This window comes from Archocentrus centrarchus, chromosome 2, assembly GCF_007364275.1.
Source record: "Archocentrus centrarchus isolate MPI-CPG fArcCen1 chromosome 2, fArcCen1, whole genome shotgun sequence".
Lineage (NCBI taxonomy): Eukaryota > Metazoa > Chordata > Actinopteri > Cichliformes > Cichlidae > Archocentrus > Archocentrus centrarchus.
Genome location: NC_044347.1, coordinates 6,560,181 through 6,574,805, shown reverse-complemented (window position 1 = coordinate 6,574,805; position 14,625 = coordinate 6,560,181). Strand labels below are relative to the sequence as shown.

General features: G+C 40.2%; 1 protein-coding gene across 1 annotated transcript in view; it reads right to left on the bottom strand.

The window, feature by feature from the left end:
* Window positions 1-12,395, bottom strand: part of LOC115796353 (NLR family CARD domain-containing protein 3-like) — a 57,137-nt gene extending 44,742 nt beyond the window's left edge. The window contains exons 1-4 of the mRNA XM_030752729.1: window positions 12,359-12,395; window positions 10,556-10,781; window positions 8,625-10,422; window positions 3,016-3,189 (exon numbers count right to left, since the gene is read on the bottom strand). Of these exons, the coding sequence (XP_030608589.1) occupies window positions 3,016-3,189; window positions 8,625-10,422; window positions 10,556-10,781; window positions 12,359-12,361 (2,201 nt within the window). The 5' untranslated portion in view covers window positions 12,362-12,395. The remainder of the gene's footprint in view (window positions 1-3,015; window positions 3,190-8,624; window positions 10,423-10,555; window positions 10,782-12,358) is intronic.
* Window positions 12,396-14,625: the final 2,230 nt, after the last annotated feature.

Here is a 14,625-nt window from a genome sequence, read left to right as displayed (position 1 = left end):
ACAAAAAAACAAGACCCTTTAACACGAGTGGATCCTTGAGATGTTTTTCCACGCCCCCACTTCCACACCCTGTTTGTTTCACAAAGGGAAACATCTGCAGTACGGAAGTTAAAATATGCTGATGAATTGTTAAAATGAAAAATTATTTCTTATCCAATTACTTGATTAATTGACGGAGTAATCAATTGAATACTTGATTACTAAAATAATTGATAGTTTCAGCCCTACTTGTATTCAGAAAGCCATAGTCAAACATTAGTTTTCAGCACCAGTAGAGCTATGATAGGCCTTCAAGAATAAAATACTACAGTTCCCAGCAAGATGATGTCACTTCCTGTTGTTGCATTAAAAACGTGATAGTTTATGCTCACAACATGGTGGCTGATATTCAAATGTCGGAAATGCTTTTAGCAGCTGATCGTTAAAAAAATCTTTATTATGTTTTTGTTGTGTATGTTTTTTATGTGATTTCTGCAAACAGAGTGGAAGGAAACGGCACTCTGGGACACGTTAAATGCTTGATATATAAATGTAACTTTTCTGGATTATATGCAAAAATGATCATTCTATCGATCTAATAAGGCCTGATTTAGAGTTCTGCATTGATCCTTTGTGTATAACTGAAAATCCTCTCTGAACCAAACCTGACCTGCACCTCGAGAAATGTAACTACACCTCCAAAAAAACTGATTACTGCTTTCCAGTTACATCTTAGGCCCCATCACTCAATTAACAAGTGGGAGCAGCATTTAGCGGTTAGCATTAGCCTACTAATTAGCATTAGCGTTAGCGCTGATGTGAGAAATATTTTTTGATAGTACGTTGAAGTTATCATGGCCACCACCAATGGTAATGGCAGAGAAGTAAGTAAGTTGTTTCTCCGCAATTAGTACATTGAGCTAGTGGTGGGCAGATCGATCCTAATATCGATAATATGGATGCCAACGTTGGTATTGGTATTGATCAATATCAGTGTAATGAGATCGATACTTTGGCTTCAGTTTCTCTCCTGTATGCAGTGCTGCGGTTTCATCAAAGATGCGAGCTGACTGTCTAAGTGTCAGCTCACAGAAGAATAAATTTTATTTTGATAAAGTATTTTCTACTTACATATAAACTTTGCCCAATTCTATCCTGGGTTTTAACTAATTAATGATCCAAAGGAAAAAAATCTCAAACCAGTTAAACTTCATGGAAATTCTTCATAATTATTGAAAAGTATCAGTGATAATGGCCCTGTGTTTACTTGGCACAAGATCGATACAATATCTTGAAGTATCGCACACAACTACATTGACCAGCATACACGAGGAGTGATTGACAGTGCTAAGACCCTCCTCCTGGCTCTGATTGGTTGTTTTTGACTGGGAGCGGTTCAGGGAGGAGGTGGAGGAGCTCCATTTTTTTCGCAGATTATCGGTCTCATACTGTCGTGACATGGTGACAGTTTTAACAAATATGTAAAAAACAGATGTTTTATAAAAGTTACATCCCGCAGCTTTAATCTGTATAAGATTAAAGGCTTTAGCTCTTACTGTCGATGAGTGTTTGCCATTTTTTCAGTTTTACACATTTAGCTATGTGGTTTTGAAATAGCACCCATTTTTACAAAGATTGTTGGTTTAAAAACAACACAACTTTATGCATTGTTTATGAAAGACTATTGTGATGAACTATGAATAATTGTTTTACATTCTGTGATAAATGATGGAAGTCACCCAGGAGTATTAAATAAAGATGGTTATATTTATTTGAGCTGTGAGTGTTTAATATCAGGATGATTTTATGGGAATGTGGATCTTTCAGATCAATTTAAAAAGTGATTTTGATCATGTTTCACATTTTATTGGGTCATGTAGCATCAGGCACTGGTCTTGATCTTGTCTCGGTCTCGGGTTAGGTGGTCCTGACTACAACACTAGTAGAACCTGCAATCGGTTTTTGGCAGCGACTTTTATTTATCAGGGTAAAAACTGTGATTGGCCAGATTTTAAAGAGATAATCTGGCCAAAAGGGCCACGGTCACGTGATGTAGGTGTTTTGAACCAGGTTTCGGAGCAGTGTTTCGAAACACCTGCGCTTAGGAAGCTCGACACAGTGTTGAAACTTCAGTGTCGAGCTTCCCATCCCTACTGGATTGTGTGTGTTAATTACCTTGTGGTCGTGTGCTGGTGTTTTATATGCGGTGCATGCTGGGACTCTTTTTGGTCCTCGCTCTTTGTGCTCAGTGTTTTGGCTGCAAACATATTTGTCCCTGTTTGTTCGCTGTCTTCAGTCCGATAGTTTCAGCGTCTCCCTCCAGGAATTTGCTGACATTTGTGATTCCTTATATTGTTCCTGATTGTTATTCTCTCACTGATAAAGTAGTCGGAAACGCACAAGGACTAAACAGGTTAATAACAACGTTGTGGGCTGCGTGGACGAGTAGTCACGTTTCTCCAGAGGTGCACGCCAGGTTACCTCATAGGATCAGAGCGGTTTGTGTAGCTGCCTTGTGTGCGCTTCTCAGGTGGACTTTGATGTTGGTGGTTTTTTCCTGACTGAGAAGTGTTGCGCACATTTTTCATCATCCACAACAAGACATTCGCTTCTATCTGTGCTGTCGTAGTCAAAGGAGTCAGTTAATGACAATGATTTTTCAATTTCAGTTTTCCTTATTTCATTCGTCTTCGTTAACTAGAATAACCCTGATAAGAACAAACTGTGCAGAAAACAGGATTTCACCATGGTGAGCAACATCAACCCTTTGTTCTTTGTATGTTTTTGATTTTTGATCAGATCCATCAGCCAGTTTAGAAAAACAATGAAAGCATTTCAGTCCAGATTCAAGGCTCAGGAGCTGATTTAAAGAAATCTTTAGCATAAAGAAACTCAAAAATAAAACTCTTTGAGCAAAGAAAAAAACCTGCCACAGTTTAATAATTCGATAAATCACAGCAGACACAGTCCTGCATCAGTTAGACACTAATGGAAACCAGATTTTAGTCATCTGTTGAACATTTGAAGAATGCTGACCTGAGTGTTTCCAGTTTACAATGTGGATCCTCCAGTCCAGAAGATAAAGCTTTCACTCCTGAGTCCTTCAGGTCATTGCTACTCAGGTCCAGCTCTCTCAGACTAGAGGACTGGGAGCTGAGAACTGAGGACAGAGTTTCACAGCTTCTCTCTGAGAGGTCACAGAGACTCAGTCTGAAAAGACAATAATAAGAAAACAAGTAGTAAAGGATTAGTCTTCTTAAGTAACATTGATTTATATTTTAATTTAATTGGAGCTCCACTAGTGGGTGGATCAATCCTAAAGTTATCATCATCATCATCATCATCAAGCTTTATTTATCAAGCACTTTAAAAAGCCACAGAAAATACAAAGTGCTGTACACCAAATAAATAAAAATATTAAGAGAAGAAAGCAAGCAATTAAAAATAAATAAATAAATAAAAAATGTAAATCATTAAAATAGATAAGATCAATGTCTCATGCTCGGTTGAAGGCCAGAGAGTATAAATAAGTTTTAAGATAAGTTTTAAAAATAGACCGTGAAGGCGATTGTCTAACGTGCAAAGGCAATTCATTCCACAACTTAGGGGCAGTAATGGAAAAAGCTTGGTCCCCTCTGAGCTTCCGCTTAGATCTCTGTATACGTAACAGCATCTGATCAGATGACCTGAGATCTCGGACAGGAGTATAGGAGCAAAGCAGTTCAGAAAGGTAAGGTGGAGCAAGGCCGTTTAAGGATTTAAAAACAAATACAAGGACCTTGAAATGGATTCTAAAGAGCACAGGCAGCCAGTGGAGTGAAGCCAGGACAGGTGTAACATGCTGTCTTTTACGTGTTCCAGTCAGGAGACGTGCAGCGGCATTTTGAACCAACTGGAGACGTGAAAGAGAAGACTGGCTGACTCCAACATAAAGTGCGTTACAGTAATCAAGCCGAGATGTAATAAAGGCATGTATCACTGTTTCTTGATGCTGCCTAGAAAGGATAGGTTTTACCTTTGTCAATTGCCTTAAGTGAAAGAAGCTAGACTTCACTACTGCACTAATTTGTCTGTCCAATTTAAAATCACTGTCCATTATAAAGCCCAGATTTGTAATTATGGGCTTAACATATGAGGCCAAAGGGCTCAAGTCAACCTGGGGCAGAGGCTCACAAGAGCTACTGGGTCTAAGCACCAACACTTCAGTCTTTTTTTCATTAAAATGTAGAAAATTTAGGGCCATTCAAGCTTTAATGTCATCAAGACATGCAAGAAGAGATTTAATTTGGAATCCATCCTTCTTCTTTAATGGCACATAGATTTGGCTATCATCAGCATAGCAGTGAAAGGTGATTCCATGTTTTCTAAGAATGGATCCCAGTGGAAGCAGATAAAGTGAAAAAAAGCAAGGGCCCCAAAATTGAGCCCTGTGGAATCCCACATAAAAGAGGGCAGAGGAGGAATCAGAGCCAGCAAAGCTAACTGAGATAGTTCTGTCTGCTAGATAAGATTTAAACCATTCCAGAGCAGTGCCGCGAATACCCACAAGATACTGTAAAGGGGATATTAAAATATCATGGTCAACTGTATCAAAAGCTGCACTTAAATCAAGCAGAACAAGAACTACATAGTCACCAGAATCAGATGCCAGGAGAATAGCGTTAAAGACCCTTAACAGTGCTGATTCTGTACTATGGAGGGCTTTAAATCCAGATTGGAAAACCTCCAAAATATCATGGTTTTCCAAAAAAAGATTTCAACTGAGTGTAAACAATCTTCTCTAAAAGTTTAGAAATAAAAGGCAGCTTAGAGATGGGCCTAAAGTTAGCAAGCACCGATTGATCAAGGCCAGATTTCTTAATTAAAGGTTGCACGACAGAATGTTTAAAGTTTACAGGGACCACACCGGAAGACAAACTGCTATTAATGATGGCAAGGACTGATGGTTCTATACTAGGAAAAACCTCTTTAAGAAATCGAGGAGGAGCAACATCACAGGGAGAACCTGAGGGCTTAAAATGATGAACCACATCCTCTAAGAACGCCAGAGTCACAGGCTCAAACTGGTTAAAAACAGCAGAACATGGGACAGAGGCAGAAGGGTCAGAGACAGGGGCCGGGATGAGGGCCCTTATAGTGGCAACCTTATCAATAAAAAAGTGTAAAAACTTATTGCACATATCAGAAGAGGTTTCAAAACAGGCAGACTGTGAAGCATTCAGGACAGAGTTGATAGTTTATTGTAGATAGTTGATAGTTGACAGTTCAATTATGGTATTGGTATCAGATCAGTACTAGAGTGATGGAATTGATAGTACATTCAAAACTGCATTTCTCCTGTTTCATCAATAATTCAACATCTACACAAACACCATTCCTGGCACACTTAGCTCCGCGCCCTCATCCCCTGCTCTTCTGTGATTTGTTGCTGTGCCATCACGTGACTCAGCAGCACTAAACAGTGAAGTGAAAAGGAGCATCCTGTGGAGATATTTTACAGCTGTAAATGAAAAGACAACTTACTGCTTACAGTGCTGTGAAAAAGTATTTGGCCCCTTCCTGATTTAATGATTTTTATATTTGTCACACTTACATGTTTCAGATCAAACTAGTTTTAATATTAGACAAAGATAACCTGAGTAAATACAAAATGCAGTTTTTAAATGATGATTTCATTCATTAATTAAAAACTATCCAAACCTACCTGTCCCTGTGTGAAAAAGTAACTGCCCCCTAAAACTAATGATGTCACAGTCCTGGTCTGTTTGTCCAGGGTTTTGTGTTTTTGTAATTGAAGTGTTTCATTTCCCTCGTTGTGTTTCTTAGTTTGTTGTTGCTCTAGTTTTATGATGGGTTTGCAGTTTGCATTTTTAGATCTTACTTTAGTTATTTGAGATTTGTTCTTGATTATTGTTTAGTTATGTTGTGATTCCCACTCCTCCTGTGTTTCCATGTCCTCCTGTTCTGTCGGTGTTCCTGTGTCTGTTTGTTTCTCATGTCTTCGTCTCATCTCTGTAATTATGTTCAGCTGTGCTCCTCACCTGTTACCTGTTCCCTGATTGTCCCTCTGTGGATATATTGTCTGTATTTCCCTTTGTTCCTTGTTGCATCGTCATTTGTTTCCCTGCTTTGTGTCTTTATGCCTCAAGTTCATGTTTACATCTAGCCAAGGCAAGTTTGACTGTTTTTTTGAGTTATGTACTGCTGGCTCCTGACCAGCTCTGTTACATTCTGTGTTCCTGTTAATAAAGCTGGAGTATAAAGTTAGCTCTCGCCTTCGAGTCCTGCATTGGGGTCCTCTGCCTTGCCGGCCTCAGCAGCAACCCTGACAAATAACTGGTTGTGTCACCCTTGGCAGCAATCACATGTTAGTGATTTCTGACGAGTCTCTCACATCACTGTGGAGGAATTTTGGTCCACTCTTCTTTACAGAATAGTTTTAATTCAGCCACATTGGAGGGTTTTCCAGCATGAACGGCCTGTTTAAGGCCAAAGCATCTCAGCTGGACTTTGTTTTAGCCAATCAGAGGTGGCCTTGCTGGTGTGTTTTGGATCATTGTCCTGCTGCATAACACAAGTAAGCAGAGCTTCAGGGCACAAACTGATGGCTGGACATCTGCTCTATATGATAAAAGTACAGAAGGTTGCTTTAAAAGTTGTGTTGTGTTTACTTGGTATCAGTTCAATACCAAAATTTCCGATATCCCAGATCATTGGAGAACAATCAATCAATCAATCAAATAAACTTTATTGTCCCGCAACAGGAAATTTGTCTTGGAGAAACAGTGTTACTCAGCTGCAATTTGCATAATAAAAACAGAGAGAAGGATCAAGTAATAATATGAAAAATTAAAATAAAATAAATAAATCAAAGTTCATCTCTAACACTCATATTGGTTTGGCTTGAGGCCTTTTTTTTTTTTTTTTTTTTTTTTTTTTTTTTTTTTAAAGGCTTGAGGCCTTTTAAACAGTGCTGAGTCTTTGTTCAATAGATGTTGGGAGGAATGAGAGCTTGTAGTGGTTTGTTTTACAGCTACGAGCTCTGTAACGTCTTCCTGAAGGTAGCAGCTCGTATTCTGTAAAGAGGGTTTGGGAAGAATCCTTAATAATCCTGTAAGCCTGCTGTACAACAATTGTTTCATACTTTGATTGCAGAGACTGATACTCCTTATATCCAACAATTTTCATGGCAATTTTTACAAGTTTCTCGATTCTCGATTTTGCCTTTACTGTAAGTGAGTCGTACCAAACTTCCATCCCAGAACACATAAATTGTCCACTGTAGCTTTGTAAGGGCTTAAGTGAAATATAATATTGGACAGAAATAGTGTTAAAGTTTATGGAGACATGGCTTATATTGATTTTTCACACTGTGATTCACAGGTCCAAATCATATGTTTCATGTATATTAACATAAGGTAACAATTAATACTCCACAACTCACTGAACTCTCTCAATGCAGCAAAGTTTGTTGCATTTGCAAAAGTACTGACATACTTTTCTTAAAAAGTACTTGTGTTAAAAAAATACTCTGTACCTTTAACAGAGTAGCCTGTACTTATTCACTTTTACTCAAGTAAAAGTACAGGCTGTGAAATGTACTGAAAGTAAGAAAGTAAAAGTACCTCTTTGGAGCAGATGAGTGACTGATTGATGATGATGAATGATGTTTAATGAGGTCTGTTTGAAAGCAAAAGCTCTGAGTCTGAATACACAGGTTCATATGTTCAAATATTATTATTGATATAATTCATACTATTACAGTTTAAGTGAGAGGGAAGTAACATTAACACAAGTCACATGAATATGAAACCTAATCCTATGTGTGTGTGTGTGTGTGTGTGTGTGTGTGTGTGTGTGTGTGTGTGTGTGTGTGTGTGTGTGTGTGTGTGTGTGTGTTGAGTGACAGTGATCGATCACAATAACAATCAAATAAGAGAAAATAGGAAGATATGTCTGACTGCTGGTCTGATTTTTATTCATTTATTTTTAAATCAGAGTTTAATGTAACTGTGCATTGACAGAGATGCTCCTTTATCTCATCTCCTTCACTTGTTTCCTCCACTGTTATCACTGTTCAGCTGATATCCAGTCATCATATGTTCAGTAATTAAGAGGCTGAATCAGAAAGTGGTGATTGTCAACATGCAAATGCTTCTTCATGCTGGAAGTCACTCATGTTTTTTTAAAGATAGCAATACCACAATGGCAGCTCTTCTGCTGTCAATTCATCGGCAATGTCACAGGGGGAGGGCAACTGGACTAGAAAATTGCCCAACATTAATACAGTGCTGTAAAAATGGATTTAATTGTTTAATTAATTAATTTAATTTAATTAATTTAATTGATACAATTGTCACACGTTTCAGATCAAAGAAATTTTTACCTGCATTTTATATTTACCCAAGTTATTAAATGATGGAATCAATTAAGTGAAAATAATAAATGAAATAAATTATTTAAACTACATGTTGTCTAATATTAACAATGGTTATATTATTAAAATTTGTTGCTGATCTGAAAATATGGAAGTGTGACAAATACTAAGAAATCAGGAGGTTTTCACACCACTGTACGGATCATATGAAGAAAGTAATTTCCTGTTTAAAGTGTATTTAAGTTATTAAATGTTTATGATAACTTACAGAGCTTTGTTGGAGGCTTTGACCACTGGCAGCAGCCTCAGCAGAGCCTCCTCTGAAGCAGAGTATTTCTTCAGGTCAAACACATCCAGATCTTCTTCTGATGACAGTAAGATGAAGACCAGAGCTGACCACTGAGCAGGAGACAGTTTATCTGTGGAGAGACGTCCTGATCTCAGGGACTGTTGGATCTCCTCCACTAGAGAACGATCATTCAGTTCATTCAGACAGTGGAACAGGTTGATGCTTTTCTCTGCAGACAGATTCTCATTGAGCTTCTTCTTGATGTACTGGACTGTTTCCTGATTGGTCTGTGAGCTACTTCTTGTCTGTGTCAGAAGATCTCGTAGGAGAGTCTGATTGGTGTGCAGTGAAAGACCCAGGAGGAAACGGAGGAACAAGTCCAGGTGTCCATTTGGACTCTGTAAGGCCTTGTTCACAGCAGTCTGGTAGAGGTGTGTCTGTGCAGATGTTTTCTTTTCAGAGTCCTGGGAGGCTGTTTGTTGTTCTTCCAGCAGATTGACTCCAGAGTTGATGAAGGTCAGATGGACATGAAGAGCAGCCAGAAACTCCTGAACACTCAGATGGATGAAGCAGAACACCTTGTCCTGGTACAGCCCTCTCTCCTCTTTAAAGATCTGTGTGAACACTCCTGAGTACACTGAGGCTGCTCTGATATCGATGCCACACTCTGTCAGGTCTGATTCATAGAAGATCAGGTTTCCTTTCTGCAGCTGATCAAAAGCCAGTTTTCCCAGAGACTCAATCATCTTCCTGCTCTCTGGACTCCAGTGTGGATCTGTCTCAAATCCTCCATCGTACTTGACCTTCTTCACTTTGGCCTGAACCACCAGGAAGTGGATGTACATATCAGTCAGGGTCTTGGGCAGCTCTCCTCCCTCTCTGGTTTTCAGCACATCCTCCAGAACTGTAGCAGTGATCCAGCAGAAGACTGGGATGTGGCACATGATGTGGAGGCTTCGTGATGTCTTGATGTGGGAGATGATCCTGCTGGCCTGCTCCTCATCTCTGAATCTCTTCCTGAAGTACTCGTCCTTCTGTAGGTCAGTGAACCCTCTGACCTCTGTCACCATGCCAACAAACTCAGGAGGGATCTGATTGGCTGCTGCAGGTCGTGTGGTTATCCAGAGGTGAGCAGAGGGAAGCAGGTTCCCCCTGATGAGGTTTGTCAGCAGCACATCCACTGAGGTGGACTCTGTAACATCAGTCAGGATCTCAGTGTTGTGGAAGTCCAGAGGAAGTCGACACTCATCCAGACCATCAAAGATGAACACAACCTGGAAGTCTTCAAAGCTGCAGATTCCTGCTTCTTTGGTTTCAGTAAAGAAGTGATGAACAAGTTCCACCAAGCTGAACTTTTTCTCTTTCAGCACATTCAGCTCTCTGAAAGTGAATGGAAACATGAACTGGATGTCCTGGTTGGCTTTGTCTTCAGCCCAGTCCAGAGTGAACTTCTGTGTTAAGACTGTTTTCCCAATGTTAGCCACTCCCTTTGTCAGCACTGTTCTGATTGGTTCATCTCTTCCAGGTGAGCCTTTAAAGATGTCTTCTTGTCTGATTGGTGTTTCTGGTCTGTCTGGTTTCCTGGATGCTGTTTCAATCTGTCTGACCTCATGTTCATCATTGACCTCTGCAGCCCCTCCCTCTGTGATGTAGAGCTCTGTGTAGATCTGATTCAGAAGGGTTGGGTTTCCTGCTTTAGAGATCCCCTCAAACACACACTGGAACTTCTTCTTCAGGGTGGACTTAAGTTCTTGTCGACAGACTGGAGCAAAGTATTCTGAAAATGCAATAATAAGCTGTTAAAATGAATTATTATATATTAAGTAGGCCAACATGTTGGTCCATCTCTTGAGACATTAGTAAATATTTTATTTTTGCAGCAGCTTAAATCTTCAGAGAAATCCTCTTACTGCTCTGCAGACGGTCAGCCAGCTCCTCCTGCTTCATTCTCCTCAGGAAGTGCAGTGTGATCTTCACAAAAGCCTCTCTGCTTCTCTTCTGCTCTTCATCCTCACCCTCCAAGGCCGTGTCACCCTCCCCATGACTCTCTAAGCATTCTGGGTAATCTGGACTCAGAACCTTCTGGATCTTCTTCAGTTCGTTCTTCACAAAAGTGATGATGTTGTCCTCCAGCAGCTGGAACAGAATACTATATGAATGACCCAATCAGACTGAATCATAGAGCCAAACATCAGATCACAATGAGAATCTACTGGTCTACAGCAAAGATGTTTCTAAAATAAATGCAGTCAAACTTCACTCATTTTAGGCCACTGAGATTAAAAATGATGCTTAGTTGTTGGTTGGTTCTAGTTTCCATGATATGCTTCAAGGTCTGTTTTAAAACCAAAACTTCTTCATTGAAACCAGAAACACTAAAACTTTCAGATCTTACATTATCTCTATCCATCTTGTGTGTGTGTGTGTGTGTGTATGTATGTATATATATTTACTCTTTTTTTTTTCCTCTTCAGCTCTCAGCGGAGACAGACGCACTTTCTTCTCGCCCCAACCCTTCCTTTTTACCCTGCTGTGCTGCTTTGTTAACTAGAGCATCTCTTCACAAGCTTCCAAACTGGAATTTATAATTATGGATCTGGTCAGCTCACCGCCATTATTTTTTATCAAATTTTCACCATGAGGAGTTTGGGGAAAGGACAACCCTATTCCCTCTTATCCAATTGACATTCCCGGCTGGCTATGTTATGGATTCCTATGTGGGTGGAAGATGACGTGCCTGGCCGTACTGTCGATGGGGGACGTACACATTTGGCCTATTGACACTTGAATTTCTCCAAATTGGACAATTCAGGAAGTCTGGGCAGCTGTTTGCCTTTGGTAATGCTGCTTATGACGAGAATGCAGGAAGGTACAGACTCAAACTCAGACTCTGTATATCTGGAGCTGATTCAGAAGGATTAGATCTTGGAGATTTATGTATGTTTCTGCACGGCAAAGGAACGACCCAAGAAGATTCGGATGAATTGGATTTTTTTGCCACTGAGAGGTTCCAGAAAGACTAAAGGCTGTCAACAAATTAATCAGTACAGTCTGTACCAAAACAAGTCATAGAATCAGGAATTTGGCTCCCTGGCAGCCTTGGACTGCCGCTTATCTCATTCTTCTCCGGGATGTTTTGTAAACAGATGCTCTACACCCCCGCCGTCCTGTCTTCTTCTGACCTGTGTTGAATTGATCTCCCTGACCTAGCTGCTGATGAACTCTACATCTTATCAGAACTGTTAGCCGAGGGGGGGAGTTTGAGTGAGTCACACAGTAGCAAAAGAACTGCCAGACATGACATGCAAAAAAAAAAAAAAAGATTAAACTTTTGTACAAGCAGGAGTTAAAGTGGTCTGGAACCTTCAATTAATGAGCAATTAAATCTCACATATTACACATGAATATGACTGAGGTGCTCCAGCTGACAGCATAGAGATACTTGCTCAGTAATAAGAAGATAATGACATCAACACAAAATGTTCTGATCACTTCCTCTGCATTTCCTCTGTTGCTGCTCTACATGGTTCAATAAAAATGGTTGTGGAGCATCTATAGACAGAGATCAAAATCCATAAGAAAAAGCACATTTTCTCTGTGAAGCAGACATCTTTGGTAACAATGTTGAGCAGTGCAATCCACTGGTGTACAAAGTGCAGCATGGAGATGACTGAAAGAACAGATGTAACAGTAGTTGTTGTACATGTACAAACCATAAATATGGAGTCCAGCTGTGTTTGATGCTGCTGGGCAGACTGACCACTGGGAACCTCTGAGCTCTCCTGATCCACTCTGTGAAGGAATCATGAAGAATTAGCTCTCATCCACACAGGGACCAACACAAGCTCAAAGTCCATGAAGTGATGTTTGGATGAAGAGTGAAGCAGATGACTCCCTGTAGCAGCAAAGCTTTACTAGCCCTCAGTGATCCCACTGAGAATCTACAGCTCAGTCTGCAGCTGTTCACAGCTTTCAGCTCACTGTGGTTTAGTCCTAACAGCTCTCACCAACTCCTTCACAAAGATTTCCTTTCAGCTGAAGCGCCCTGGAGTAAGACAGTCTCTCTCTCTGTGCTTTCACTGCTGAGCTCCCAGTTCTCAACAACTTCCTCTGAGTCACTAAAACACTATAGATCGAATGCACTGTGTGAAATGATTTGGTTTGGAAGTAGCACTGATCAATTCCAGCTCTGCTTCTTTTCAACAAATGCCTGCTACTCTTTGGAAATGTCTTTAGGAGACTCAGCATTTCCTTCCATCAATCTGTTTATTAGCTGAAAAATAATCAGTGTGATCTTTTCTATCTCTGCGTATTAGAGGAACTAATACATGCTTCTACATTTAGAAGGCCTGACTGCAGTATTCTGCTCTCTGCTCTACCTACAAATGTTAGAAATAGAAACTAGAACTGATTCAGAACTGCATCCAGAATGCTTACGAGGACCAGAAGGAGAGAAATGGTTCCACCTATTTGAAGTCCCTACACTGACTGCCTGACAGTTACTGATTTGAAAATCACTCCACTGTTTTTACTGTTTGAAACCTTCATGCTCACATGGAAGCAACGTATGAACCATTACAGCCCCTCAGACATGTGAGGATAGAACAATGATCCATAAACCTTCATGAAGACAAACGTGTCACCAGGACATCAAATACAGACTCACAAAGGTGTCTCCTGTGTTTGAAGCACAGCTCAAAGGAGCCCCCTGCTGGAGCAGCTGCAGTCCTACAGACACTCAGCCTCTTCACTACACAAACACCTCCTACAACATCCATTCTTTACACTCTGACTGCTGTGTTTGTGGAACAAACTCCAACACACACCGCTTCACATATGAACACAGAAATGTGTGTGAAAAAGAGCTGAGCTGACATTAAACATGATGGAGAATTTATTCAGAAACACTGAGTCAGGAACAACATTTAGACACACATTACCTCTCTGCAGGAGGAGGAACACCTGATTTAAAGTTAACATTGAAATCCTTTGACACGTCGCTCTTTAAGGACACACAGCTGGGTTCAGGTTCAGGTTCAGGTTCAGATCCAGGTTCAGGTTCAGGTTCAGGTTGGTTCCTGTGAATAATGATGCAGCAGTGATGTGAGTGCTGAGCTGTGACATGGAGAAGAGTCATGGACAGTTAGAGATGGTCATCTCACCTCTGAGCTTTGGTCTGGCTCTCATGTTCCCCACACAGAGTGGTTTTAGAGGGAGGGACTCCCTCCTCTCTGTCCTCACACTGATCCATGCTGCTGAATTCACATCAGCTCACACACGCTTTCTACCTTCACCTGCAGAGGAAACACACATCAGCCCAGCACACACACACTGAAATCCTCCTTTCTATCATGTGTGATGTCCAAATATCAGCTGCTTCTTTCCTGCTTCATCTCAGTATCAGCTGAATGCAGTCTGGCATCAGTGTGAGGCAGAGGAAGCTGCCATCAGCTGATCTGTGTCTATCAGTCCACTAGATGGAGCCATGAAACTGATTTGATGCTTCAACTCATTGATATTCAGTAAATTTAACACATCTGAGTAACAAGCATCAGTGTTAAAAGTGTTAAAAGCTTCACACCACACTCTGAAAGAAAAATTTAGCGGATTTTATGTTACTGAAGGAAATTCAATGAGAGTCACAAATGTTTAGCTGTTGCAGAAATGTATTTAATGTAGAGTTGGATAATGTTCAGCTTTCATTTGTATTTACATTGAAACCAGGTGAAGGTCAGGAGTTACAGTTCGTTCGACCTTGTCAAGAAAATTAAAATAACTGAACACAACAGAAGCTGTTCTGTTGTCTAGTGTGGGACATGTCTTTGTTATTTATTTCTTTAACAAAATGAAGCACAGAAGCAGGTGTGGAGATTGTAGAAAGGCTGTTTTTTATTAGCTATTTGTGTAAGACCCCAGCTTATTGAATCTCTGGATGAAACATTAAAAAAAGATTCATCTGAGAGAGAGTGAAGGAATATGA